Genomic DNA, 27,421 nt, shown 5'->3' with positions numbered 1-27,421 from the left:
CCTGAGCATTTCTTTCTTTCTTTTTTTTTTTTTGGTTTTTTGAAACAGGGTTTCTCTGTGTAGCCCTGGCTGTCCTGGAACTCACTTTGTAGACCAGGCTGGCCTCGAACTCAGAAATCCGCCTGCCTTTGCCTCCCGAGTGCTGGGATTAAAGCCGTGTGCCACCATGCCCGGCTTCTCCCGAGCATTTCTGTACATATCTTTATAAAACTAAGAGCTCACAGAAGTGACCTGTATTCCCTTATAATGGAGGGGAGGGGGGCCCTGATAACCTCAACCAAAGGAGGAACAGGTGAGGATCAGAGCTGCAGGGAACCAGGCAAAGGCCTGGGATGTAGACCAGTGTGTGGGAAGCAGCTGTTTGGTTTTTGTTTTTGTTTTTTGTTTGTTTGTTTTGGAGAGTCCCTATGTTGGTGGGGTTTCCACCTACAGGTAGATAGGATTATCATTTCCACTAAGAAACTAGTATAAATCAGGCAATGGTGGCGCATGCCTTTAATCCCAGCACTTGGGAGGCAGAGGCAGGCAGATTTCTGAGTTCAAGGCCAGCCTGGTCTACGGAGTGTGTTCCAGGACAGCCAGAGCTATACAGAGACACCCTGTCTTGGAAAACCAAAAAAAAAAAAAAAAAAGAAACAAGTATAAATTGCATCAGAAACTTTAGCAAGTCCTTGCCAACCTGAGTGAACACTTGGGTCATCAAAAATGGCCCTCTACATGGAAGCAAATGAGCCCAGTTTACAGCTTAGGCAAATGAAGCGTGTTCCAGCCCCTCTTAGGCCTCCCTCCCTCCCTCCCTGTGTCCTGTGGGAGAGAATCAGTACAGATGTCTTTCCATAGCCTCCTCTAGGGAACAACTGAGCTAGAGTCCCATTCCTCCAGGGAGGCCATGACTAGTCTCTAAGTTGGAAATGAATTAACAGAGTTTTTAATCCCAGGAGAGGTAAGGAAATTGGGAAGAAACCCAGAAAGAAAGGTCCTGGACCTAACCTGGTCTCTGGAGCCCCTGCCTTTCACTGAGGCAATGCATTTGAGAACAAGGGAGAGCTGGTATACTGGCTAGTTTTGTGTCAACTTGACACAGCTGGGGTTATCACAGAGAAAGGAGCTTCAGTTGGGGAAATGCCTCCATGAGATCCAACTGTAAGGCACTTTCTCAATTAGTGATCAAGAGGGAAAGGCCCCTTGTGGGTGGGACCATCCCTGGACTGGTAGTCTTGAGTTCTATAAGAGAGCAGGCTGAGCAAGCCTGAGCAAGCCAGTAAAGAACATCCCTCCATGGCTTCTGCATCAGCTCCTGCTTTCTGACCCGCTTGAGTTCCAGTCCTGACTTCCTTTGGTGATTTAAGTGTAAGCTGAATAAACCCTTTCCTCCCCAACTTGCTTCTTGGTCATGATGTTTGTTCAGGAATAGAAACCCTGACTAAGATAACTGGTAAGCAAGGATACCTTTTATTTCTGTTGAAAACTTCAAAAATCGGGTCTCAGTCGTTGTTCTTGGAGTGGAAAAGGGTTGACCTAGAGTGAAACTCCCCACAAGCTGGGAGTGGGGTGGTCTCAGGAGGAGGTGTCTAAAAGAGAACAGTTAGCAGGAATGAGGAGCTGCCTTGGTTCTGCGTCTTTCCAACAGGGTTCTTTAGCTAGTTAGATGCTAGCTCTGAGTAGTTTTGTAATAAAATCTGGAATGGGAAGAAGAGGGAAGGCTGGCAGGTAGGCTGGCAGGTGTGTTGGTCCCCGTGTTGTTAAGTGAAAGAGCACACTTGTGGATGATAGGCCACGTTCCCAGATGCCCCAAGGGACGTCTTGGCAGAGAGCCTGTGGCCATCTCAGGAGCCAGAAAATGTGCACTTGAGGTCCTGTCCAGGGGCATTCTTCAGTCGTGTCTGCTTCCTTTCAGGGCCTCTGCTGCCCAGATGTAGGCATGGCTCAATGTCACTTTTCACTCAGTGCCCAATGCCCAAGCTGTGACACCTCCCTTCTCTTCATGTCAAATGTTCTCACTGGAGGAATTGCTGAGACTTCGTGCCCAGCTCCAGGGCATCCCAACTGGGGAAGTTGCTGAGGAAACTCACGGTTTTGTCTAGTTTTGTACTTCCTATCGGCGGTCCCCAAGTCCTTGGACTAGTGTAGGCAGGTCTCTAAGGAAAGACTACTTGAGACTGGAGGGTTTGGTTTTCAGGGCGCTACCTAATTTTGCATGGGGACCAGAGTGAAACTGGGCTTGAGGGCTTGCAGGTGGACGATGACGTACGCGCTGCCTCTAGGACTTCAGCACAGTGAGCCCCCAGCACCAACCTACCTACTCTCTCTCACGTGCTTCCACTCAGTTTGCCCCAAGCTACTGTAGGTGCATAGACCCATCACCTCCTACGGGAAGGGCGGAAGGGGAGGCGCTGATCGCCACAAACTCGCTGTAGGTGGCTGGGCAGTACTTGTAGGCGAGCACTAATTGCCTAGTAGGCGTGGTCAACAAGGCGAGGCATGAAGTAGGAGGGATCTGACCATGACTAGGCTCAGCGACCTGCACAGGTGAGCAGGACCGGAAGGCAAGGGCGGGGCTTAAGGAACTGAGAAAGCGTAGACAAGAGAGGTGGAGCCGGGAAGAATGGGGCGTGATCTGACAGGGTCGGGGGGTCGGAATTCTAAAGAGCTGTGCGCAAACGGGTGTGGCCTGTTGCAGGGGCGGAGCAAAGGGAAAGCTTCCCCCCTTTCGGGGGCGGGGCTTAACGTGAAAGGGCGAGGGCCCGCTCAGCGCAGAGCCATTTAGTCCGGAAGGGCGGGGTCAGGGCGGGGCCAGGGTGGGGCGGAGTCGACGGGTCAGCCTCCCCCAGCTGCGCCCGCTTCCTCTGGCACTCCGGCCCGGCGGAAGTGCGTCAGTTGTTATCCGCTCTGGTCGCTGCCACTACTGTGTCTGCCTCACGGTCCCGGTGCTCAGAAGCTCCGCCACCCGCCGCCTTCTGCCGCTGCCCGCCGGTCGCCATGGGCCGTGTCCCTGGGGACCTGGTCTAGGGTCGCCGAGAGACCGCCGCACTCCGATGCGCGGGACCCGGGGTCCTAGCCCGCGCGGCGTCCGGTGCTGAGAGCCCGCGCCCGGCATGCCCGCCCCGGTCCCGAGCCCGCCCCGGCCCCGAGCCCGCGCGGCGCCCTCGCAGCCCGGCGGCACGGCGTAGCAGGCGGTGCGGGGCGCCAAGGTCACCGCCGCGGCGCCGCCATGGAGGCCAAGGTCCGGCCAAGCCGGCGTTCGCGCGCGCAGCGAGATCGCGGCCGGCGTCGGGAAGCCGCCCGGGACGCCCGCGCCCAGAGCCCGTCGTCGGGTGAGGAGCCAGAGCCCAGTCCTGGCAAGGAGAACGCGGGACTCCACGGCGCGCCGCCTCAGCGCCCTACGCCTCTGCGCGCTGCGCGCCCCCCGCGGCGCCGTCGCCGCGAGTCCAGCTCGCAGGAGGAGGAGGTTATTGACGGCTTCGCTATAGCCAGCTTCAGCACCCTGGAGGCCCTGGAGGTAGGTGGGCTGGAAGGCCAGACCCGGGACCAAGGAAACGCATACGTATGCCTCCTGGCCCCGCGCTGCAACCTTGCCAGGAAGAGGACCTGGAGTGAGGGGTGTGTGGGAGGACTTAAACCACGCCACCTAAGCGGGCTTTGCAGCGATCGTTACTTGTTGCCAAGTTATCGCTGCGTCCGGGACCAGCTGGGGATTTGGACATTGTTGGGCCTCGGGGAGGCAGCGACGATAAAATGGACACTTGGGATTCTTCCTGTCCTATGATCTCTTAAGGGTTCTTTGGAGGGAACCGGGAGTCAACTGGCAAACCCTTCTTGGTGATCATTGCATGGGTATAGGTAATAGATTTGCTAAGAATACTACGTGTTTGACTGAGTTGTCGTGCACAGTATTTGCTGAGCAAAGTGTCCTTCCGACCTGAACTCAGGTTAGTAGAAGAGAAGGAAGTGAGAGAAATGGTCAGTGAGTGAGTGAGTAGTCACTGTGTCTCTGGAACTCAAGTGGTTGAAAATGCTGGTCAGGCCTTCAGGGCACTAGCAGAACCTTCAAACCCCTAGCAATGCAGAGATCTCTGTCTGGGTGAAAACTTTGGGGACCACATCTCATCTGCTGGGCTGTGGTCGCAGGGATTACTGCGACCCTATTCACTCTTGCCCTGACTGATACCTGCGATTTCCCAGTTTCAGGCCAAGCTTGAGAAAGGGGAATTGGTCATTGGATATCTAAATGGAGTTTTCCCCAAGTTCATATTCTAACCCTGGGGTCTGCCGGGTCTGTAGAGCTGAGGGTCAGTTGGTGATGGCCACTATGAGTAGCCCTGAGATGGGTTTGTTTGATTCGCATGCAGGGCCGAGTCCCACTTTGTGTTCAGCCCTTGTGTCTTCTGGGGAATATGAGATGAGTTATAGGCCCAAGCCAAAGATCCTAAACTAAGATGATTTTGTGGGGTGTGTTGTATTGTGTCTGGTGCTGATGTGCTAAGAAGACACGAAGGCTTCGGGGTTTCTGCCTTAGTGATGATAATGACACAGCCAGACAGTATGCTAAAGCCCCTACTTTGCAGCCATGGTACCAGAAGTTCCAGATCTGCAATCTCATTTCCTACCTTGCCACACCTGTGTCTGCTAGGCCCAAAAAGAACTCAAAAGAGCCTCCACATCTGTTTAGCCTTCTCCACATTTCTTTTTTTGGCCTCTTTTGGGTCTCAGGCTTTACAGCCTCACCTTAGGTGTTCTGTGTACCTGTGTACTGCTTGGTCCTGTGACACAGTTTTTGGTCTCACCTTCTTCCACACTGTGGAGACTTGACTGGTATTCCTGGGCTTCTGCCCCTCACACTTGTCAATGCGAGGATTGAGCCTGCGGGTTCCCAGTACCCAGAAGGAAACAATCAAGACTCAACATATTAAGGAGTGAATACTTGTGAAGAGAGGAAAGGCCTTTCAGGAAGTCCAGAGCTACTGCCTTAAGGTCACATCACACTGTTGTTAGACCAGCCCATTTGTATCTAAATGGTCAGCTTGTGTTGTATCCAGTTGTATTCTCTGGCCTTTCCCCACCTCTTCTAGGCCACATCTAGAGGGTTGACTTGTACAGTCTCACCAGCTTATCCAGGTTCTGAGAGATTACCCTGCCCCTCCTTACACCTATATAAAAATTTGGTATCTTCATGAGCAGCCTCACCTGAGTTTGGCCTTGGAAAGTACTTGGTTTCTGGACAGATCTAGATCATGTCTAGAAGAGTTTTGCTGGGTATCATTTACTGGTAAACTGTAGTGGATTTTCTCCCTGAGATCAAGTAGTTTATAATCTCATCGTATCAGTGATGACGAGTTCACTCTGCCAGTCTCTTTACAGATGTGAATTTATTTATCCTTTCAGATGACCTTACGAGCAGGTTTGAACACTCCCACCTGTAGATGAGAGATAGATACAAGCAGACTGGAGTTTACAGTCTGGACTGTCCTGCTTCTGATTCCTTTGCTGTGTGTGCAGCCTCACTTGTCGGGGGAGATGGTCTGCCACATTCTCAGGGTCAGCAGGACTCCAGCCCAGAGGGAGAGCTCTTCTCAGCAGTGACTTTAGGATCCCCACATGCCATGACACTATTTGAGTGTCAGCAAAGTCTGCATAATCCCCCCAAAGGCAGTTCAGTATATGTGAATGACTTCTGAGTTGTATGGAAGAGTGTCCCATTATCTTATTTGAGAATGTCTGTGCAGCTCCCTGTGCCAGGGCAGCCTCAGATATCTCTGTTCATTTCCCTTTGTCCTTGTAGGGGATGCAACCTTTGGCTCTTTTGTGTCTGTGGGGATAGCTATTTTCCCAAATGTCATGGTGGTGATTGTTGCAGAGAGGGTGCAGTGTGGCACTTAACCACAGATTTAGATCCATAGAACCATGGTTCCTCCCTCCAGCATTTAGGAAATGTAGATTTTTTGTCCTTGTGACAATTCTCTTGGTGTAAAAAGGTGAGAGGAGACTGCTCCTGTCACCCAGCAGTGAAAGGGTGAGGAACTGGTTTAGGGACAGAAGCATCCTCTCCACTCAGTACATGTGCCTTAGGTCACTGAACAAGTTGTGCTGGTACCTGTATTTCTTTCTAGGAGGCAGGCTCAGAGCCCTGCATTCAGCCCCAGGCAGACAAGCACTTTCTATCCCTTAAGGCTAAGATATGGGGAGCAGGGCTCAGGCCCATGTAGCTTTAAGGTGGCCAGCATCAAGCACTTTTTTTTTTTTCTTTGTTTGTTGGTCTTTTGAGACAGGGTTTCTCTGTATAGCCCTGCTAGCTGTCCTGGAACTCACTTTGTAGACCAGGCTGGCCTTGAACTCAGAAATCTGCCTGCCTCTGCCTCCCAAGTGCTGGGATTAAAGGCGTGGGCCACCACCACCACCGCCCGGCTGTTTTGTTTTGTTTTTTTTTTGAGACAGGGTTTCTCTGTGTAGCCCTGACTGTCCTGGAACTCACTCTGTAGACCAGGCTGGCCTTGAAGGCAGAAATCCACCTGCCTCTGACTCCCAAGTTCACCACCACTGCCCTGCTTAAGAGCACATTTTTTTTTTGGGGGGTACGGTCTTCCAGGGGAAACCACCTGTGCTTTCATGTCATGTGATTTTGTTGATTTGTTTATGCAAGTTGATTGAGTGTGAACAGAAGGTCAGGCTCCCTGTGGTGTTGCTGGGTGGTGGTGGTGTGGTGGTGAATGGTGTACTCCCAGCACTCTGGAGGCAGAGACAGGCGGATCTCTGTGTGTGTATGTGTGTTCAAGGCCAGCCTGGTCTACATAGCTGGTTCCAGAACAGCCAGGGCTACACAGAGAAACCCTGTCTTGGAAAACAAAAAATCAAAACAGGACAAAAGAAAATTGGGTGTCCTATTGCTTCAGCCCCAGTGCCACATTCCATGGTGTCTGCTATTTTTTAGAGCCTCTGTCTAGGGAAGTAGCCAGGGACAGATGTACCCCTACACTTGAAGGGAGGTGCCACTTACTCACAGTGGAGTCATAGCAAGTAACAACTATGGCACTGGCACTTAGAGGATTCCTTATAGTGGCATAGAGAGCTGTGCTGCCTAGACAGGGAAGGCACAGAGCCGAGCAAGTGGAAGGTTTCTCACAATGGAGGTGCAGTCGGGTATATGGATGCGATGCCATCTACAGTGGGAGGAGAATTCCCAGAGGAGACACAGCTGGATGGCCAATATTACCTACATGGAGTTGAGGGATGTACCTCACAATGGAGGTTGGTAGAACTATACTGTCTACTTAGGGAGGGAAGATAATTGCTTCTTACCCCTGTGCACTGTGGGACAAAGATGAAAAGAAAAATTCCCCCAAATGCTGTGTGCTGTGGTGCTCATCAGTTACTTTTTCTAAGTGTTGTGATTTTTTTTTTTCATTCTCTGGTCAGTACACATGACTTATAATTCATACAATATGTCTATAAAACCACACAACCACACTGTGTACAGTGCTGTGCTTAAACTGTTGTGACAGGACACGGTGGTACACACTTCCTTAATCCCAGAGGCAGAGGCAGGTGGATCTCTCTGTTCCAGGGCAGCCAGGGCTATGTAGAGAGACTTTGTGTGTGTGTGTGTGTGTGTGTGTGTGTGTGTGTGTGTGTTGGGGGATGGGGGGAGGGGAGGAGCCAAAAGAGCAAGAATAAAAGCAAAAGTCTGTCAGTCTAGCTGCCAGCTGCCAGTTTGCTGTGACTGCTAAGAATGGCTGAGCAGCAAACTAGACCAGTGGGTTTATCGTGAGTCTCTTGTTTGCAGGTACAGGTTCTTGGGACACAACTTGAGAAGGCTGTGTTCACCCTGGCTATGATCTGGGTTGGGTTGTCCTTCTGTGAGCTGCTGGTAGGCTGGGTAGGGGGTGCCCCATATGGTTAAGGATCTGTATCCCCTGCCATGTCTGTGTTTGTAATAGCTGTGGGGACTGAGACCAGACAGACACCTAGGTGAGGAGAGAAGAGAGCTATGGCAGGTGGCGTTTCCCATCTAGGAGCCTGTGGTACCTCCTTGTGGCTGCTTCCTGGCATGAGGTTCAGTGTGTGTACATGCTTCATCCCAGGTCTGGAGCCTGGAGCCTAACCTTTTCTGTACAGGGCATTCCCAGGTGCTGTTGATCTAGCTGTGGGGGGTGAGGGAAAGACCAGTTCCTCTGAGGGGGATGAATGGACACAGCATGTGAAAACAAGGCCATCTCAGGCCCTTTGGCGTATATGAGTGCACAGTGCACCTTGGGCAGCCCTTTCAGTGCCAAGGCCTTGTCTAAGCAGACAGCTTCTTGGCCTGCCTTGCCTGGCACTGTGATGCAGACACCCCTTTCCCCAACTGTATAGTTTTTGGAAGGGTCTCGTTTATCTCTTGGAAACCCCTTACCTGTGGTTATGGAAAGCTTTTCTTTTTAGCTTATTGGGCCTGTTAACCTCTTGGCTTGAGCTTCTCTATACATCTGGATCCTTATGGCCACATCTGCCTCTCTTGAGTCCCCATATATACCCACTTCAAACCTGGACCTTGGCTTGCAACTGCTCTCTGCTTGAAAGGCTTTTTCCCAACTGTCTGCTTGCTTAGGAAGGCCACAACAGGGCACGGTACTGCCTGTCCCAGCGGGGCTCTTTCTGCTCCTCTAACAGGCTGCCCCTTTTTGATTGTCTGCCCCTCAGGAGACAGCAGGTATCTGTGTTCTGTTCCTTCTCTCTTCACCACTGACCGACCACAGCCATCCACACCCCCCACCAGATTCAGATCTGCATGAACAGTGCTCTAGGAACAGGCCTAGTGTGACACCTGGAGGAGACTGAGCCAGCCGTAGTTGTCAAAGCGGGGCTCTGAGAGTGGTTCCTTGGTCATCCTGGCCTTGAATTTGCTGTGTAGCTGATAACTTGCCCTGTCACCCGAGTGCTGGGGTAAGAAACGTATATCATAGCAGATTTGGTGTGGTACTGGGGTCAAAGCCATCCTGGACATGTTAGGCAGATGTTCCACCGCTTGAGTTGCATTCCTAGCCCCTTGGTCGTTCTTGAATAAGTAGAATTTTGTTTTATTTATTTCTTATACTTCTCCCCTCAATTTTTTTTTTCTCCTCGAGACAGGGTTTCTCTGTGTAGCCCTGGACTGTCCTGGAACTCACTCTGAAGACCAGGCTGGTCTTGAATTCAGAAATGCGCCTGCCTCTGCCTCCCGAGTGCTGGGATTAAAGGCGTGTACCACCACTGCCCGGCCTCCCCTCAATTCTTGTTCTGCTTCAGTGAGAAAGCCATTTTCCCAAAGCTGCTCCCAGTTGCTCCTAGGCTGTAGTACTCTTGAGTTCTCATTAGATCCTCCAGCACTTGACTCTGGTCATCTTGCTATTGTTTATAACCGTAAATTTACACTGCTGTCAGTTTGTCATTTCATCTTGCATTTCCTAGCACTGCTAGAGCCATGGATTGATGGTGTTTCTCTGGCATCTTTCTTTCCCTTGTAGTGAGGACCCTTTAATTTTGGCTCTGATGTGCAACATCTCATGGGAACACTCTTGAAGCGCCTTCCTGGGCCTTGCTGACCGAGCCTGGGCTTGTTCTTGGGATCCAGTAACATTTCAGTTGTGAGCTCTTGCAGGTGTCTGGAACCCCAGAGAGGGCTGCGTGAATGGGGGGAGGCTATTCCAGGTTTTGCTATGAGCTTTGTTGCTGTAATCCTGGTGGGATTGGTCTCAGACTGTCTTGTTCTGCCAGCTCTACTGGATTGAGAATTTCTCTTTTTTCCTGTACTCTAGAATAGCTACTTTTACGAGACAAAATTCTCCGGTTCCTGAATCCAGCCTTATTAACTGGCCTGGCTTTCAGTTAGGAAGCCTATCAGGAGGCAGCTTATGAGCAGAAGCTAAGACCTGGTATGCACACGATACATACATAGCAGTGCCCGTCTGCTAAGGCTGGGGCACCTCACCCAGGTTATAGTGTTCAGAGGTCTGGGAAGGGCCTAGTCCACTCAAGTCCCAGTGACCCAAGATGCTCACCTCTGTACCCCTCCATCCAGACTCCACAGTCATTGGACAACTAACTTCCTTGTTCTCTTCCATGAGCTGCCTGCTCCTGCCAAGATGAGCCATGCTTGAATCCAGGCCCAGTGTTTGCTTACAGCTCTTCCCACCTGCAGGGTCAGCTGCTGCTAGGTGGGTTAGAACCTCCACTCCCACATGTGCTTGGGTGTGGTTTTGGCTTCTAGCTCTGGTTGATGGTATGGGGGTAGGAGGGATGTGATGGAGGCTGTGTATAGGGTAGAGTAGGAAACTAGTCAGAACATTACGCTGGAACAGCAGGTACCTGGCTGCCTCTCATACCAGCCTGTTGGCCCCAGAGCTCTGCTTTGCAGCCATCCATGTGGAATTTTTGCCTCTCGACCCCTGTGGCCTTCCAGAGGTGTGTGTATAGTGTCACCTGTGCCAGGAACTACTTTCTCTGTAAGCAAAACGGAAGGCAGCCCTTGACTATAGAGGCTAAGCCTAAGGGTATGTGAAGTAGATCTGCTTCACCCAGCAAAGAGGGCATACTGATTCTGACAGATTAGTAAAGCTCTAGAGGGCTTGAGGGAGGGTGATGCCACCTAGGCACACTCTTTGCCAGGAGCCTGTTCCTCAGCCCTCTGAACTGCAGATTAGAAAGGATCCTTTTGTTTCAGTTTGCAGGACTGGAAGTCCCTAAGTTTATAACCAGTGAGGTTTTGGCATCCCATCAGACTTCATCCAGCCTCTGGCTATAGGTCTGTCTCATAGCACATGAGCAGGCAGGTGAAAAAGGCACAGAATGGTGGGTCTCAGGTCTTCTTGAAGTGAACCAACCAAAATACAGCTGGGAGAGGAGAGGGGGTGCTGGTGGCTTTTGGAGGAGGTTGGTCATTGTGTAGCAGCTTAGAAAGTGTCCATTTTAGATTGGCAAGCTAAGGAATGTATGGAGGCTGGGGCAGGGGGTCCCCAAAGTACCCAAGGTAGCTTCTTAAACCAGTGTGAGATGAGTGTTGTAGGGACTCGGGGATGCTCTAGTGCCATGTTCTGAGATGCTAAGAAAGGTATTAGTGCTCCTCACTGCAACATGAGCTTTTCTGTGTGGTTTCTGTTGAGAGTTGGATGGACAGGTGCCAGTTGTAGCATGTGTAGCGTATACAGGTGTGCACTGGGGTGACTCCTGCTAGATGCCTGGCATGGCATGGCCTGACAGCCCAGCTGATTCTTGCTTGAAGCAGCTGTCCCAGTGGTACCTGCATATGCTGCTGTACCGGCCAGTCCCTCTGGCAAGTCCCTCTGGCTGTAAGGAATAGGGGAGTGTGTTGATTTCTTTGGCATAGCTGTTCCTCAAAGCAAACCCTAACCAGGTCAATGTTGCACTGTCTTCAGAATACAGGTGGTTGGAGGATTTCATGTGTTTATCCTCTTGGTAGCCTCTAAAGAGGCTGCAGTGATGTTCTCATCCTGAACAGGCAGACAGAATAAGGCGTTTTCAGAGTGTAGACTGCTGGTGAGTGACTGGTGAGATTCAGGCATAGGTTCCTAGAGAGTGGCCTTTTGTTCCTGCTTTGTCCCATGTTGGTAGTAACCCTTGCCTTGGCATCTGACCAGCTGACTTCCTGGCTTCCATGGCCAGCTTTTGCATTTTGGCTGTGGTCCTCACTCCTCCTGACATTCCTCATTTTCAAAAGGCCCAGGCTCTTCTCTTTAGAAGCTAGATTTCTCACAGGGATCTTTCTCATCTGCCCTGACCACACTGCCCCATCAGACCCTGCCTCTGGGGGTCCTGTTCCTACTGTATAGGGCTTTGGTTGCCTTTGAGCAGGCTGTTTTGTATGACCTGCCTGTCCCTCTTTCCATGTTGCCAATACACTTAGAACTGGGACTGAATGGCCCAGACCCAGGCAGGGAGGGAGCACAGTGACTGCCCAGAAGGAGCTTCTTTTGATTGAGGTGAGGTGGTGATATTTTTCACTATCCCTAGCTTCCCCCCCTCCTTCATCTGAGATAGGGATTGGCCAAGCAGAGTTGGGAATATTCTTGCTTCTCAAGGCTCCAATTCCAGGGAGTTTTCCTGTTACCCAGGAATAAAATCCACATCTTCTAGGGTTCCAGGAGCACCATGAGCCTTTTCTCAGGGCTCTACACATCCCCCAGCAGTACAGCCACTGTCTCCAAGCTCCTAGGAAGAGGCCCTTTGCCCCCCAGCCTTGCCAGCCAGGAGTAGCCAGGAAGTCTGTGAACTGCTTGGGAAAACCTTCTTCCTGCTCTGGGCCTTAGTTCCTTATCTGCAGGGAGGGTAATGAGGCAGCATGTCCTTCTTCTCCCTGCCAGCCACTGGACACTAGGATGAGAGACCTGTGACGAACATGCTTAGGCCCCTCTGAGTCTGCCTTTCAGACTCAGTCTATCCCAGGTAGACACTGCTGGACCACAACTTGCTGTGGACTCCAGTGCAGAGAGGAGAGCAGGCCCTTTCCCCTTCTCGACCCATTTTAGTTCTCGTAGATCCTTGCATATCCCTGGCTTGTGGCATCAGAAACATCCAGGCTGGCTTCAGCTGCCCCTGTACTGCAGAAGAGGCTTTGGGGACATCCTGGATGACAGCTGAATAGCAGCTGTGCTGAAGCTTGGAGGGGCCTGGAGTGTGGCAGAAGTCAGACGTGAGGTGTGTCTTCCCAGGGCTTAGAGGAGAAGATGGCTTGTTGGCCTGCCTTGTCTCTGGCTAAAGAGGATAGGCCAGGAAAAGTGACTTAGGGGAGACTGCCCCTCAGGGGTATGGACCTCATAGGAGAGCACTGAGGGTCCAGTCTATCCTGACTAGGGCAGAGGGCCTTGAAGGCCACCACTCCCAGGATATCCTAGAGCTTGTATCAGCCATATGCAAGGGGTCTTCTGCCCTAGAGTCCCAAACCTTCTCTTCTTTCCTGCCTTTGCCACAACGGTTGAAATTTGTTTCTGCTCTGGGACCACTTTGTTCATCTGGGTTCCCACTCCTTTTAACTGTCCTCACTCAAATCTCCATAATTTCTTGTTTTTAGGGCCGTGGAAAATTCTGTGTCTAGAGTACACAGACTCTACATCCTCACAGAGAGTGGCCCCCAGTAGGCCTTGTCAGACCTGAGATCCCATAGGTCCCTCCTACAAGTGCTCTCCTTTCTAGCAAATTGCTAGCTATCTATAGGGCATCTTCCTCATTGACCTTGCTCAGTCCTCACAGCAGCTCAGAGGGGAAAAAAATGCCCCACAAAAAAAAAAAAAATGGGATCAGAGAACAAGGCTGTAGTCTGTCTGAACGGACCATGGCCTTTCAACAGATTGGAGCTGAAAGGAAGGAAATGTTAGACTGTGGATGCGTTGATTGTGGAGACGGATTTCAAAACTATTGCCCAGGCCAGCAAAATGGACATGAGCTTGTAAAGGGTCACACACAGCTGGTAATAGCAAGGTGCGGACCCCAAGCACTTAGCTCTCTAGGGTTGGTCTATTGCTATGTATTGCAATGCTAAATTCTAACGGCCTAGGCCTAGGTGTAATTTACAAGCTTTTCTTATGCAAATGTTGTTCCTTTATTTAAAACTATTGATTAATTGCGTGGGGAGGAGCACCCTCTGGAAGGCTGGGGGTGGGGTGGGGAAGAGGAATATGATGTGGAACTTTGGGAGCAGGACAATGACTGGAATGTAAATAAATAAAAAACAGGAAAAAAAGTCTATTGGCTAAAGATTAAATAAAATTAGCTACAGCCAATTACTGGAGGGATTAGAGGTAGGTAGGTTTGGATTAACCTGGATGGAGGAGGAGAACTGAGGAGGAGGAAGCAAGCCACCACGGAGGAGAGGAGAGAGCACACGGCCTGGAGAAACAGCAAGTATCTGGGATATACTGCTGGGGAGGTGGCCAGGCCAGCAGTTGGAAAGTAGATTAGGGGTTATTAAACACCCCCCACCCCTGCCCCTGTAATTGTCAAAGCCAAATAAAATAACCGTAGTCTGAGTCATTTATTTGTAAGCTAGTTGGGGATAAGCTTAAATTGCATTTTTACTACAAGTGGCCTGCATGTCTAGTTATAGCTCCTCCCTGAATAGTACTGCTAATGTCAGTGCTTCGTACCTTCTTGCACCTTGTTTAGATAGAGCAAGGTCTGCTTTATTTCCAGGTGACCCTCTGCCTAGACAGTGTTGTGCATAGTGCAGCCCTGGACTGAGATCTGAAGGGATCGTTCTTTCCTAGAACTTTGGTGGGTGGAATGCTCAAGATACTTTGCTCAGCAGTTGTGGGATGGGTTGGGGCCCACCTTGCTGCTCTGGCCTCCCCAACTTTTCCTAGACTTCAACACTATAGCACTAGCTCTGGAGTAGCATGGTCTCTTTACCTCCCCATATCATGTGGCAGTCCACACTACTTACTTGGCCTATACACTAAAGCCTGCTGGCAACTGGGTAGCGGGTATGGAGGTGATATCCATGAACTTGGACATTTCAGAGATGGTACAATGGCCCAGAGCCTTCTGGAGCAGGTAAGAGGTCATGAGGGTCTGTAGAGATGTCAGGAATATGTGACACAGGTTCTGTAATTCTGAAATTCAGTGGCCATTAGGGAGGGGTATGAGCTGAGGAGAGGAAGATCTGAGTAGGAGAGCTCTCTATTTGCAGCTGGAGAGGCAATTAGATGTCGTGATAGTTGGCACTGCCTACTTGAAGTCAGGACTGCAAGGATCTAGTGTGGTTCATGGGAGTCCTGCCTGCCACCCAGAGAACAAGCAAACAGGTAGGTTCAGCAGGGGGTGAAGTGTAAGGACTGCTGGGATTTTTCTGTAAACGTACTTATTTCCTGTTCATTGGTGTTTTGTCTTTTTTTTTTTTTAAGATTTATTTATTATATGTAAGTACACTGTAGCTGTCCTCAGATACTCCAGAAGAGGGCATCAGGTTTCGTTATGGATGGTTGTGAGCCACCATGTGGTTGCTGCTGAACTCAGGACCTTCGGAAGAGCACTTAACCACTGAGCCATCTCACCAGCCCCCTGGTGTTTTGTCTTTATTGAGGGTCTAGAGTTCCCTGGCTGGAGTTATAGTCAGCTGCGGTGATCTGCCATGTGGGTGCTGGGAATTGAATCCAGGTTCTCTGGAAGAACAGCCAGTGCTTTTAACCACTGAGTTATCTCTTCGACTCCTCTGTGTGTGTGTGTGTGTGTGTGTGTGTGTGTGTGTGTGTGTGTGTGTGTGTGTGTGTGTCTTTTTTCCCCTCCTTTTAATTCAAGATAGGGTTTTTCTGTGTAGTCCTAGCTGTCCTGACTGGCCTCGGAGATCTGCTTGCCTCTGTCTCTCTGAGTGCTGGGATTAAAGGTGTGTGCCACCACCACTACCCAGCTGGGGCTGCTGGAATTTAATTTTGAATAGTTGATTTGGTCAGAAGGGGTCCTTGAATGCTGAAGCAGTGGTTGCCTATCTACTATGTAAGGTTCCTGGGCTCCAGAATCAGCCTTCTGTGGTCAGTATAGTCACGTGAGTTGGGAAGCTGGGAGCAAGGTTTCAAATAGGCTGTTCCTGGGCTAGGCCTCTCTGCTTTTGTCTTGGGCTTGTTGGTCACAGGAGTAGGAGTGAGCATGTACCTTCCTGGCTAAAAGGAGTGGGGCTGAGCCTCGGAGGGCCATGGTGCGGGTAAGCAGCTTGGATCCCAAAGGAGGAGCAAGTCTCATTGTGGTTGGTTTACTGCAGTGCAATTAGAAATTTTGTTGGTGTTGCATAGTAACACTTGGTGGGAACAGTCACGTTAAGTCACCATCAGAAAACTGAACAGGGGAGGGGGATGGGCAGTAGTGGTACATGCAGATAGAAGCAAGCAGATCTCTTGATTTTGAGGCCAGTTTGGTCTACATAGTGAGTTTCAGGACAACCAGAGCTACTCAGAGAACTACTGTCTCAAAACCAGAAAGGAAAAAGAGAAAATTGAATGGGCACTCAGTGTTGATATTTTTTCTGAGGAGGGAAACAGGCTTGAAGGCTGGCATATGGTTGTGAGGCTGTTGCCACAAGTGGGGCCTTGTGTCTGGGATTAAGTGTTGGTGGCTAACATTGAATATATATGGTAGTCAGATCTGCTGTGCGCTCCAGCTTATAGCTACAGGTCCTGGCAGGATGGCCCTGTGGACTCCCAGGTTTTGGCTTCTGCCAGAAGTTCAAGGAGGAGCTGCATTCCCCAGAGTTTGGAGGAGGGTTTCCCAGCACAAGGCTCTAGGGGCACTGAGACCAGGCTGTCTTTTTGAGCCTTTAATGTTTAGGTTGACTTTAAGGTATTCAGTACTGGTTTTATATCCATCCAGTGAGTATCTCACAGAATGCCTAAGGCTCTGGCTTGTGGCTGCACAACCTCTCAGAGCTTTAGTGTTTAACCAGTAGGGGGAGGTAGATTGTAGAACAGCTAAAGGCAGCCCTGTATTTTGTGTTATTTCCCTTTAATGATCTGAGTATAGCTCAGGCCAGTGAGGATCCCTTCCCTCACTGGTGCTCCAAAGTCAGGGAGACAGTTTCTCCTGGGCAGTGTTGTGATCAGACAGACAGAATGACCCAAGATAGGCCAGATGGTGCTCTTTTTGTTTTGTTTTTGTTTTTCTGAGATGGTGTTTCCTGGAACTCACTCTGTAAATCAGGCTGGTCTCAAACTCACAAAAATACACCTGCCTCTGCCTCCCAGTGTTGGGATTAAAGGGCATGCGTTGCTAGGCTTAGCTCTTACACTTTCTGGGCTCTCCTAATATGTCAGGTGATGAGTTTAAACCCGGAGTTTCAGAATTGAGGTTTGGTGACAGCCCTTCTAGTACCTCTTGAGTTATCTTTGTTCCCTCTGGCTAGGGTACATACATGTTCATGAAGGAAAATTAGAAGGTCTCTTCTCTTAGGACAGGGTTTGGCTGCTGTCACTCATCAGCCCTTCCCTAGGATAAAGGGGATAGATGGCCAATAAAACAATCCCATGTGTGAGATTTAGACCATAGAGTTTACCAGCTGAATTGGAGGGGCCAGTGGAGTCTTTTGTCTTTTTAAAAAGAAAAGTGCCAGCCAGGCAGTGGTGGCCCATTCCTATGATCCCAGCACTTGGAAGTCAGAGTCAGGCGGATTTTTGAGTTCGAGGCCAGCTTGGTCTTCAGAGTTCCAGGACAGCCAGAGCTATAGAGAGAAACTCTGTCTCGAAAAACCAAAAAAAAAAAAAAAAAAAAAAAAAAAAGGCAAAGTGCCCATAGATGCAGAGGGAGGATAGTCAATTTAAACCTGAGGCAGGGGCCCAGTTCTGCAGCCACGTGGCTGTCAGCATCCCTCTCTGACTATTTCTTCCCTTCTGCCTTCCTGGTTTTTGGGAAGTCAGGGCTTGCCTCCTGACTGGCATCCTAATCAGACTGTTATTGCTTAGTATCAGTTAAGTTGACCTCAGTTTGTTTACACTTTGGGTCTAATACACCCTAAGGAGAGCACCATGTCACCTATAACATCAAAGTCTGTAAATCTTTGCTTTTTTTTTTTTTTGTACATCTTAGCCTTTAGCAGCAGGACAGTTTGACAGTCCAGGACCCTGTGGGAAGGTGACTGCAGTGAGGGGACAATGAGGTCAGGACCTGCAAATACTTGTGTATACTGCCAGGAGGTCCTTATACTCAGGCCCGACCTGTCCAAGGCAGGAAGGCAAGCCAGGAGACTCAACTCTTCTATCTCTGGGAATAGGAGGCATGACTACATACAGACTTTCTATTTTCTGGGAAGTTGTGTTTTTCTGTAGACCTCTTGACTGGCACTGCTTTTGGGTGAGTACATGTCAGTGTTTACCTCACCTCTGGGCCACCATTTGGGATCAGTGCTGGTCATTGCTGCAGAAGTGGGGGCCTCAGAGACAGGCCAGATGACCTTAAGAACCTGAGGATAATTGACAAGACACCTAGGAATAAAGTATGTTAGCTGGGAAGAACTGTAGGGAATTGGGGTCACGTCACCTGGGAGGGTAACTTCCTGTGGGGAGTTTGATGTTGCCAGGGGGCATTTCCTGGGTATCGCCTGATGAGCCCCAGGCCAACATGTCACCTCAGAGAGGTATGCCAAAAGTGAAGATCCTACAGTGCTGTATACTGGACCCTGGGAACTTAGGGTAGGGCGTCATCTACCCATACTCGTCCATTCTCCTTTAAACGTGGCCTTTCCAAGGTAGAGAGGCTCCTTACAGTCAGGAATCACCATGCATGGTGTCCGAGGATGTTCCCACAGGTTGACAGGCATTTCCTTTTCCCTCTGCAGAAGGATATGGCTCTGAAGCCACATGAACGGAAGGAGAAATGGGATCAACGCCTTGTGAAGAAGCCCCGAGAGTCAGAAAACTGTCCATCTGCAGAGCTGAGCGAGAACAGGCAGCCCCTGGAGGTGGGCAGTCCAGGGCAGGATGCAGAGCCCTCTTGTGATGAAGGGACTAGGAAGGTCCCTTTGCAGCCCTCCAAACAGGTGAGCATTCTGTGCCCTTCCTTCCTTATTTAAGACCTCTGCAGTTGTGGGATCTGCACCAGGACCAAACACGAACCTGGACCCCACCCTTCGGCGTTTGGCCTGCCTGGCAATGCACTCCATCGTTGCTGGGCTTGGGGTATGGGGTAGACAGGAGCCAGGCTGGTCACAGAGGTTCGGGGACCTGTCTGCCCAGCTGGAAAGACCTGCCTGGCCAGTGCTATTGCTTCTCCCCAGGAGTACAGGGGTATGTGCTGGCCAGGATGGGTGACAGTGCCAAGCTGATAGGCCGGCCCCGTTTCCCACTGCGTCCGTCAGGTTCCGCCGACTAGGTGTCTGGAGACATCTAGAGTGTCTCTGTAAATGGATGTGGGGACCATGCTCCTGCTAAGAAAGGGGAATGTTCAGCCAAAGGCTTCAGGTTGGTGGTCCAGGAGTGAGAGGAGAAACCAAGGAAAAGGATGGCCCCCTGGAGGAGCGTTCCTGCCCAGATGAGGTCTGTCAGAGCAGGTGGAAGCTGGGCTGGGCTGCCCGAGCATGGGTCTGTCCTGGGTCATGGCTCAGTGCTGCAGCTGCATTCTTCTGGGAACTGTGCCCTCTTCACAGAAAGGGGTTTTCTCAGCAGTTAAGCCTCTGCTCTGAGCTCCTTTGGGAATTGGGCTCTGGAGAGGGAATAGCATGTCTTGGGCCTGGGCAGGATGGGGGGTCCGCTGGCGCACCTGCCCAGGTGGACACATACTCTTTCTTCCATGCAGGTGTGCTCCCCAGAAGGGGGGCCGCTCCCAGCCAGCCCCTGGCACCAGAACGGCCCGGCCCAGCACCAGCAGCAGCAACAGCCCAGCCAGTCCAGCCAGCCCCAGGGGCCCCTCCCAGCCCCAGGGCAGCCCTGCCAGCCCCAGCGGCCGCCCCCGGGTCAGCGTGCTTGGCCCCATCGATCACTTCTAGGCTTGAGACAGCCCTGCCAGCCCCGGCGCCCACTTCTGGGCCCTGGTCAGCACCATCGTCCCCAGCTTCTGCTTCCGGCCCCAGATCAGCTCAGCCAGCCCCAGCGCTCACGCCTGGCTCAGCCCCGCACGCCTCTCTTGGCGCTTCCAGGCTCCAGGCAGCGCCTGCGGTCCATCCAGACTCCATGGCATCGCTACCGCCCACTCCGGTCCCTGTTGACCTCATGTCACCTCTGCCGGTCTCTACTGACCGTTTGGCACCGTTGCCAACCTTTGCGGTCATGGACCACACTGTGTCCTTGTGACCAGCCCTGTAGGGCTACCACAGGACAGCACTGCCAGCCCCCACAGTCTCTGCTAGTCCGGTGTCATCAGTGCCCTCGGACTCTCACCTTGCAACCACGCCGTCGTCCCACCAGCTGCCTTTCAGGCCAGTGCTGCTGCCCCCAGCGGGCACTCTTGGCCTCACGTCAGCAGAACCAGCCCCATAGATCCTTCCTGGGCCAGCCTAGCTGCTCTCAACAGTCATCAGTGGGCCCCAAGCAGCCTCAGCAGTTAGTTGAAGGCCCAGAACAAACCAGCCCTCCCAAGCCTGCCCTGCTGAGCTCTAGACAGTCACAACAGCAGAAGTGCCCCCGTCTTAGCCCAGAGCAATCCCACATACCCAAACAGCCCCTCATGGGCCCAAAGAAACGCCTGCGGTCACTTCTGGGTCCAGACCAGCCTCGAAAACCCCAACCGTTACTTCCTCTTCCTGATCGCCCTTCACTTCTGGGGCAGCCAGGCCTGGCCCCCCAGCCTCTTCTGAGGCCCCTTTGTCAGCTGAGACGGCAGTCCCTGCTGGGGCTGGTGCCAGCTCGTCATCCCCGGCCTTCAATATTGGGCCATCCCTTCAGGCCCCTGAGGTCACAGTGGACTCGACACTCTGCCCCAGGGGTGGCCCGCCAAGCCCCATCTGTGAGTCCTGGAGCCTGAGGCTTGTACATAACTTCCTGGGTGAATTTGTTAAGCTACAGTTGGACCACACTAGTGAGAACCTGCTCTCTTTAAGCCTAAGATGGTTTCCCAGACTGCCCCAAGGCTGTTTCCTGACCTCTTTGGCTGATTGGGCCCATCGCATCAGAAGGAGAGATGGACTCCATGTCGTCCCACTGTCCCCTCCATGGGTGTCAGGCCTCTTGGTGTTACTGTGCTCCTCACATGCGCTGCTTTGTGATGGACACCTCCTGGGAGACGTTACACAGCCAGTCTAAGGACTTGGAGCTATTGGGATTCCTCAGCATCATTTGGTGCCTCTATTGCCAACACTGTCTTTGCATCTCTGAGTCTCTCACGCATGTGTGCAGGTGTGAATGGTGTGTATATGTATGCCTGTATGTGGTGGACATGTGTGATCAAGTGCCAGCCTAGGCCTCACTCCCTCTTCCCACCAATGTAGTATTCCCTGCCCTGAGCACAGTGGCTTAGGTGACTCGGCCACACTGTGGATTTGGTTGGCCAGGTTTCAGGTCGCAGTTTTCTTGGCTGTGGGATGATGCTAGTGTCTACTTGAAGATCTTCAGCCACATGAGAGATGTGAAGGGGTGGTGACTCAGTGGCTGCTTCCCCACTTCTCAGGGCTCTTCTTCCACCCTAGAGGCAGGGTAGGGCAACTGGAAGCCCTTATCTGGACTCTTTATTCCCATTATAACAGTGTTCAGCCCTGATTTTGACACCTGTTACTACAGAGACATCTTTAGGCCTGCACCTGTCCCACAGCCCACACTACCTGTGATCAGGGGTTGTTTACCCCCGCCCCAGCCCCATCTCAGGGCAGCCCTGCACTGGAGTCCAAGTGGCTAAACTGAGCCCCTGAAGGGGAAGTGACCAGAGCAGAGGACACTACTAGACTTGGAACTTCAGTGCTGGCTACCTGGGGTTCTCTGGGCTGAGCGGGCCAGGGCCCCCAGTCTTACCTGGTACCTGTTTACCCTGACTGTTTACCCCCTTTCTGTTGTTCAACTACAGCCTCTGAACTGAGAATTTGGGACTTATTTTTCTGATTGTAAAAATAAAAAGTGCCATGCCATTTTTATAACATTACTAGTGTCTTATTATTTAAGTAGATAATCTGTGATTATCCCCTGACTTACTCCACTGAGTGGTTTTATGTATCTAGATTTGACTTTGCATTTACTAAGTGCTAGATAGAGGGTCCTGTGGGTCTGGGAAGGCACTGGCCTGGCCGTGACCCAGGCATAGGTAGGCGGTAGAGTTGAGGTGGATGTTGAATTAGGTGGAGCTCTTGAGGGCAGGATTCATGTTCCTCTGAACCAGACCCTCCCATGTCAGTGTTTTGAGAAGGGTTGGTTGCATGGGGTGGTCCAAGGATCCTAGGGCCTGAGTTAAATTGCCCTGGACCTACAAGGGCTAGGGAAATTCTACACCCACATAGGTCCTTCAGTCCTGCCCGGGTCCAGAAAGTCCTTTTAGCATCCTCTACTGCCCTCTTAGCCTAATCCAGGGTTGAAAGACCGGTCAGTTGTTAGCATAGAAGGTTGAGGTTGCCATGACCAGCTGAGTTTCTGCGACTGGGAACTGGGGCTTGGCATCGTGGACATTTGATAAGGAAGACTACTTGAACTCAGTGGGCCAGAGGGTACTATAGCTTAGCTGGGAGAGGTGCTTGTGCACTGGTCCCATCCCCAGATGCCACAAGGTGGCAGGAGAGAACAGATTCCCGAGAGCTGTTCTCAGACCATGGCAGACACTGACACGTGTATGCTTGCATTCAAATATATGCATTTACACCATTAAAGACTTACATACGCCCAGCACGGGGAGGGCAGCATCACCAGGGTCCCGATGGCAGGGTCACACACATGGGCCACGTTCTGGAACCTGTCTTGGGGAACTGCTGTTGTGGTCTATGTAATTCTGAATAGCTGGAGATCCAGGCTCCTCTGGATCTGTCAGATTCTAACGTTGCTAACTCAGCTGTCTGACCAAAGGCTATGTGGGCCTGCTAGGATGTGCAGCTGGGAATGTGGGCCCTGAGGTGAGGTTGCCTGGAGCAGCCCTGGAGGGAAGCTTGGGCCCTGACTGCTGTAGGGGGCAGTAGGCTCATCCTAGTTGAGGTGACATGAGTGGGGTCTAGAAGACCCTTTTGAAATGGACCTTGGGAGCAGTACCATCATCTGATTGGCCATTAGCATCTACTTACTGTTGCTAGGGCCTCTGCACCAGGTTCAGTGTAGCTTTCCTTAGCTGTGAATGAGGTAGCATAACCAAGGAGAAGGGAGCCTGAAGAAGCCAACCGGGTTCCCACTGAGTGTAACAGGAAGATGAGCCCCGTGAGTAGTTGTAAGTCCCCTGGGGGTCTAAGTAGCCCCTTTTGTAGGGCCTGGAAGTAGAAATATCCTTGGGTTTTACCGTGGCTGTGGCTGAGTCAGAATATGAATTGGGGCAGCCTAGGAGGGAAGAATGCAAGCACAAGCTGCCTTGAACTTCACCTCCCCAAGGCATTTGCATGAGCCTGCAAGTGCATGCATGTGTGTTTTACCTGACTCACCACCCTGCCTTGCAAGGCTGCAAAGGTTTGTCTAGCTAGGCAGAGGCTAGTCCATCCTGCCCTTCATGTTAGAAACACAGCCTGTGAAATGAAGTTACCAGTCTTGCCAACCTGCTCACCAGGCTTCATCCAGAAACTAGTCCCAGCAAATTCCAGCTGATAACCCTGCAGGGGCCACAAACTAGCAATCTTAGAAGAAGGGCATATGACAGAGGGAGCAACCAAACCTTGGCAAAGGAAGTGAGGTCCGACCAGAAACAGAATAATGTCTCAGGGCCTTGGAGCAGCATGTCTTGGTGAAAGGAGGTGTCTGCCCCTGCCCCTGGGAATGGCAGGTGGCATGGCCTGACCTGCGATCTCTACCTGCCTGTCAAGCCTCCCAGATGGGCTCAGATTCCCAGTGCACAAGTGGCAGAGTGGTCCTCGGCTTGAAGAGGAAGTGACAAGTGGATGTCCCCACTGTTGTCACTAGATGAAAAACTAGTCCACAGGAGCTAGTTTTTCAGCCCCACTACAGGATCTCCTGGGCAGTTTTTAGAGAACTAGGTATAGATAGGTTTGAGTAGGACCTGGACTCAGCAGCACTCTTGGTGGAATAACACGTGAGCCACAAGGATTTGAAATGTTTTAGTGAGCCACACCAAAAGCAGACCATCAGAGTGAGGGGTTTTGTTTTTCAAGGCAGCTTTTTTTCCTTGTAACCATGGCTGTCCTGAAATTTTTTTCTGTAGAAGAGGCTGGCCTTATACTCCGAGTTCTGCCTTCCTCTGCCTCCCAAATGCTGGGATTTATAATTGATAGCATTTAAGTTTGCTTACTTGGGGTGGAGAGATGGTTCATTGGTTAAAGAGCACTGTCTGCTCTTCCAGAGGTCCTGAGTTCAGTTCCCAGCAACCACATGGCAGCTCACAACCATTTGCAATGGGGTCTGATGCTTCCAGTGTGTCTGAAGAGAGCAATGGTGTACTCATATACATAAAATAAATAAGTAAATCTTTTTAAAAGAAAAGAAATTTAAGTTTGCTTACTTAAAGTGTTATCATTTTAAGATGTAATTATGAGAGTAATCAGTAATGGATTACTGGTGCGCACCTGTGATCCTAGCATTGGGAGACTGAGGAAGAATCATGAGTTTGAGATCAGCCTTAATATTAGACCTTGTCTTTAAAAATATCACTGAGATGTATTTGTGTGTTTGTGTAGATCTGTGCTTCTACACAGAGTGTTAGAAAGCTAGCCCAGGGCCTGAGGATACAGGAGACATGTATTGGGTGTGGGAGCTAGCAGAGTCAGACACTTACAATGTCTCAGATAACCCAGTGAGAGCAGCTGTGGGGAAAGACTTCCTGGTTAATGAGGCCTGTGCTTCCTGTCATTGAAAGTCTTGAGGAGAGGAGTTCAAGGCAGGAGCCTGGAGGTGGGAGCCATGGGAGAAGGCTGCATGTTGGCTTGCTTCCTTGTTGATGCTCAGCAAGCTTTCCTACACAGCGCAGGGCTGTCTGTGAGTGACAAGCCCACAGTGTACTGGGAATGGTCGGCCACACAGTCAAAGCTGATCTAGCCTTTTCTTCAGTTGAGAGCTCTTCCCAGGTGATTCTAGGTTGTGCCAAAATTGACAATAGAACGTAACTTGGACAAGTGATAAGCCGAGAAATCCCTTGCTAAATTAACCAAGAAAAACAACACACGCTGCCATTTCTTAGGTGCCATAGACATGAAATAGATGACCAGGAATGGGTTTAATTCCAACCAAGTCAACAACTGAGTGATGCAGATAAATTCCTCAAGAAATGTAGTCACAAAACTGATATAAATCTGGGTGTTGATAGCAAATACCTATGACCTCAACGGTTGGGGGACTGAGGCAGGAGCATGGCAGATTGTTGTTCATAGCGGTACCCTGCACCACTACTGACTGGCCAGCACAGGCAATAGTGATGCCCGTGGCCATCTCCACAGACTCTTGGCTAGCCTGTAGGTAGGTAAGCAGTGGGGTTTCCCTGTAAGTATGGTCTGTGTGAGAGGGTCTTTAGAGCGAGTGTTCTCTCTACCCCAGCTTGAAGCCCAGCTTCCTGTATGTTGTATGCAATCCCTCAGGACCTGACTTTCCTTGGGCTAACTCACCTTTGTGGGTTTTGTTTTTGGTTTTTTTTTTTCTAGCTGTCCTTGTGTGTTAACCCCTTTGCCCACCTTTATAAATCCTTATTGACCAGGAGCTCTTCTGCGCCTGTCTCGCTAAAATTGCCTGCCATGGTTTGCTTAGGTTTTTCTGAGCAGTTGGGAGCAAGGTAGATCCCACTGAAGGAAGCGTGAGCTTGTCTCACAGAAAGCCAGTTCTGTTCCTTTCCTAGTCTGTGAAACTAGCTCACGACAGCCCACCTTCAAGGTTATCAAGAGGACTGGTGAGTTTGACTTGCTTTGTGTTTCTTTAGCTGGCATCTGGCAGTGTCTGCTGATGATTGTGATCAGAAGTTTCTGCCGCCTCAGGCACTGGGAAGTGGACCTGTTCCTGAAAGCCATCTCTGCAATTGCTGCAAGACTGTGGCTCCCCCATTGTTCAGTGAGCTGGAAATGGCTCCCTTCCTGGGGATTGGATGATCCTTTTATACTCCAGTACTGTCTCTCTTTCTCTGTGTGTGTGTACATGTGTATTATAGTAGGAAGTTGTTTTTTAATATTTTTTATTTTTGGCAATTGCATGCATGTATACAAGGTATCCCATTCCCTGCACAGCCTTTTCTAGCTCGGCAACTTCCCCTTTCTAGGCCTCTGTTTCTATCCCTATAAAGAAAGAATGTTCCTAATATCACATACACCTTAAGGGTGTAGAAATGAGAGGTAAAGAGTAAGTCAGCAGGGTGTGTTGACAGTACCCTGTAATTCATCCTTACCTACATAGTAAGTTCAAGGCCACCTTTGGCCGCTTGAGACCCTGTTTTCAAAAAACATAAAAAGACAAACTGAATTGTGACGGTTACTACTCTCACTATGATTTTGGTGGTTTCTTCCTTTCATACCACTTGGCTGGTTTGAGGCCCAGACCCTGGAGGCTCATCTTGTCCTCGTCTGCAAACCCAGCCCCCTTCCTTAGCACTGCTGTGGCCAAACCAGACCGTTTCAAGTGTCATAGCATTGTGGAGAAGCACCTTGGGGTTGGGGTAAGGAGGTGCATTCAGGACCCAGAGGACAGGCTGGGAGGAGGCTGCTGAAGTTCCACTGGGCCCCCACAGCTCCATGCAGATCCCCACGGAAGTGAAATGGGACCAGGCTGTGGTTTAGATCTGGGACATCCCTCAAGGCCCATGTTCTAAGGCTCAGCCTCTGGCACTGCTGGGACACAGTTGAACCCTAGAAAGTGGGGCTTAGTAAGAGGGCGTCAGATCACTGGACACATCGTAGCTCTCCAGTCTCCCTGCTAGTCTCTGTCTCTTGTTAACTCCTCATGCCTTTGCCTCACCACAGAACTTACCTCTCTGCATCCTAGAAGGATGGAGAGAAGCCTGAAGATGGCCTGCGCTCAGTTCACAATCATCCCAAACACTGCCCGAGCTTCCCTTCCATTGGGCCTACTGTGCCAGGCAGAGGTGAAGACTCCCTGCTACCAAGCTCTCACGTTGTGAGTTAGGGAGAGAAATCAGCCAGCAGCCTGTTAACTAGTAAGCTTTACATATGGTGACAGAATACTTGAGGTGAACAGCATGTGGGAAAGAAAAACTTGGGCTCATGGTTTCAGAGCCTCAGTCAGGTCTCTTACCTGTGACTCCGAGGGTTTCCACTGTGTCCCAGCAGTTCCAGAGGCTGGCAAGTGTCCTTTAGCACATGGGCCGTGAGGGATTAAGCCCCACCATGGCCCCGTTTTACTTTCACAGGGATCGGCAGAGAGCTATAGCAACCCAATGAGTCTTTTAAACCGCCCGCCAACACACAGAAATGGTATAGTTCTAGAAATAGCAGACAGGGCTTGTGCTAACCCAACTGAGCCCAGAGGAGATGACTATGAAACTTTGCTGACATAAGGGGCTCACTGAAAGGGAATTTCCCAGTTGGAGCCCTAATGCTAATTACAACCATGAGAGTGCTTCTCCTTTCTGGGCTGTGTCTGACAGCAGAACTTCAGGGCCAGACTGTGTAGTGGGCACCCATACAATCAGTGTGAACTCCAGCTTGGTTCCAGGCCCATTTTTCTCCATCCAGGTGTTACTCGCAGTTGTTGGTTGGTGTGGTGGGAAATCTAGGGATCTCCTAGTACCTTCACCAGGAAGCATCATCTGCCTTGCATGCCTAACATACACATTTCCATGAATACTCTCTCCCCTTGGCATCCGTGACCCTTCTCTGGGCTGTTCATCATCCCTGTCTCGGCAGACGTAAATATTTTTTGAGACAGATATGAATCGTGCTTTCTTTCCCCACCTGGGCTCATGTTGTGAGTAAATGATCAGCCGAAGC

General features: G+C 50.8%; 1 protein-coding gene across 2 annotated transcripts in view; it reads left to right on the top strand.

Annotated features, from left to right (window-relative positions):
- The first annotated feature begins 2,875 nt into the window (after positions 1 to 2,875).
- Positions 2,876 to 27,421, top strand: part of Fbrsl1 (fibrosin-like 1) — an 86,753-nt gene continuing 62,207 nt past the window's right edge. The window contains exons 1-3 of one of the 2 annotated variants that reach the window (NM_001317042.1): positions 2,876 to 3,499; positions 18,278 to 18,478; positions 19,234 to 21,504. In NM_001317042.1, coding sequence (NP_001303971.1) covers positions 3,212 to 3,499; positions 18,278 to 18,478; positions 19,234 to 20,397 — 1,653 coding nt within the window. In that variant the 5' untranslated portion in view covers positions 2,876 to 3,211 and the 3' untranslated portion in view covers positions 20,398 to 21,504. Of the gene's footprint in view, positions 3,500 to 18,277; positions 18,479 to 19,233; positions 21,505 to 27,421 lie in introns of those variants that run through there. The other variant, NM_001142642.1, reaches the window with a different exon arrangement.

The sequence above is a fragment of the Mus musculus genome, chromosome 5 (assembly GCF_000001635.26).
Source record: "Mus musculus strain C57BL/6J chromosome 5, GRCm38.p6 C57BL/6J".
Taxonomy (NCBI): Eukaryota; Metazoa; Chordata; class Mammalia; order Rodentia; family Muridae; genus Mus; species Mus musculus.
This window is presented reverse-complemented; position numbering and strand designations above follow the sequence as displayed.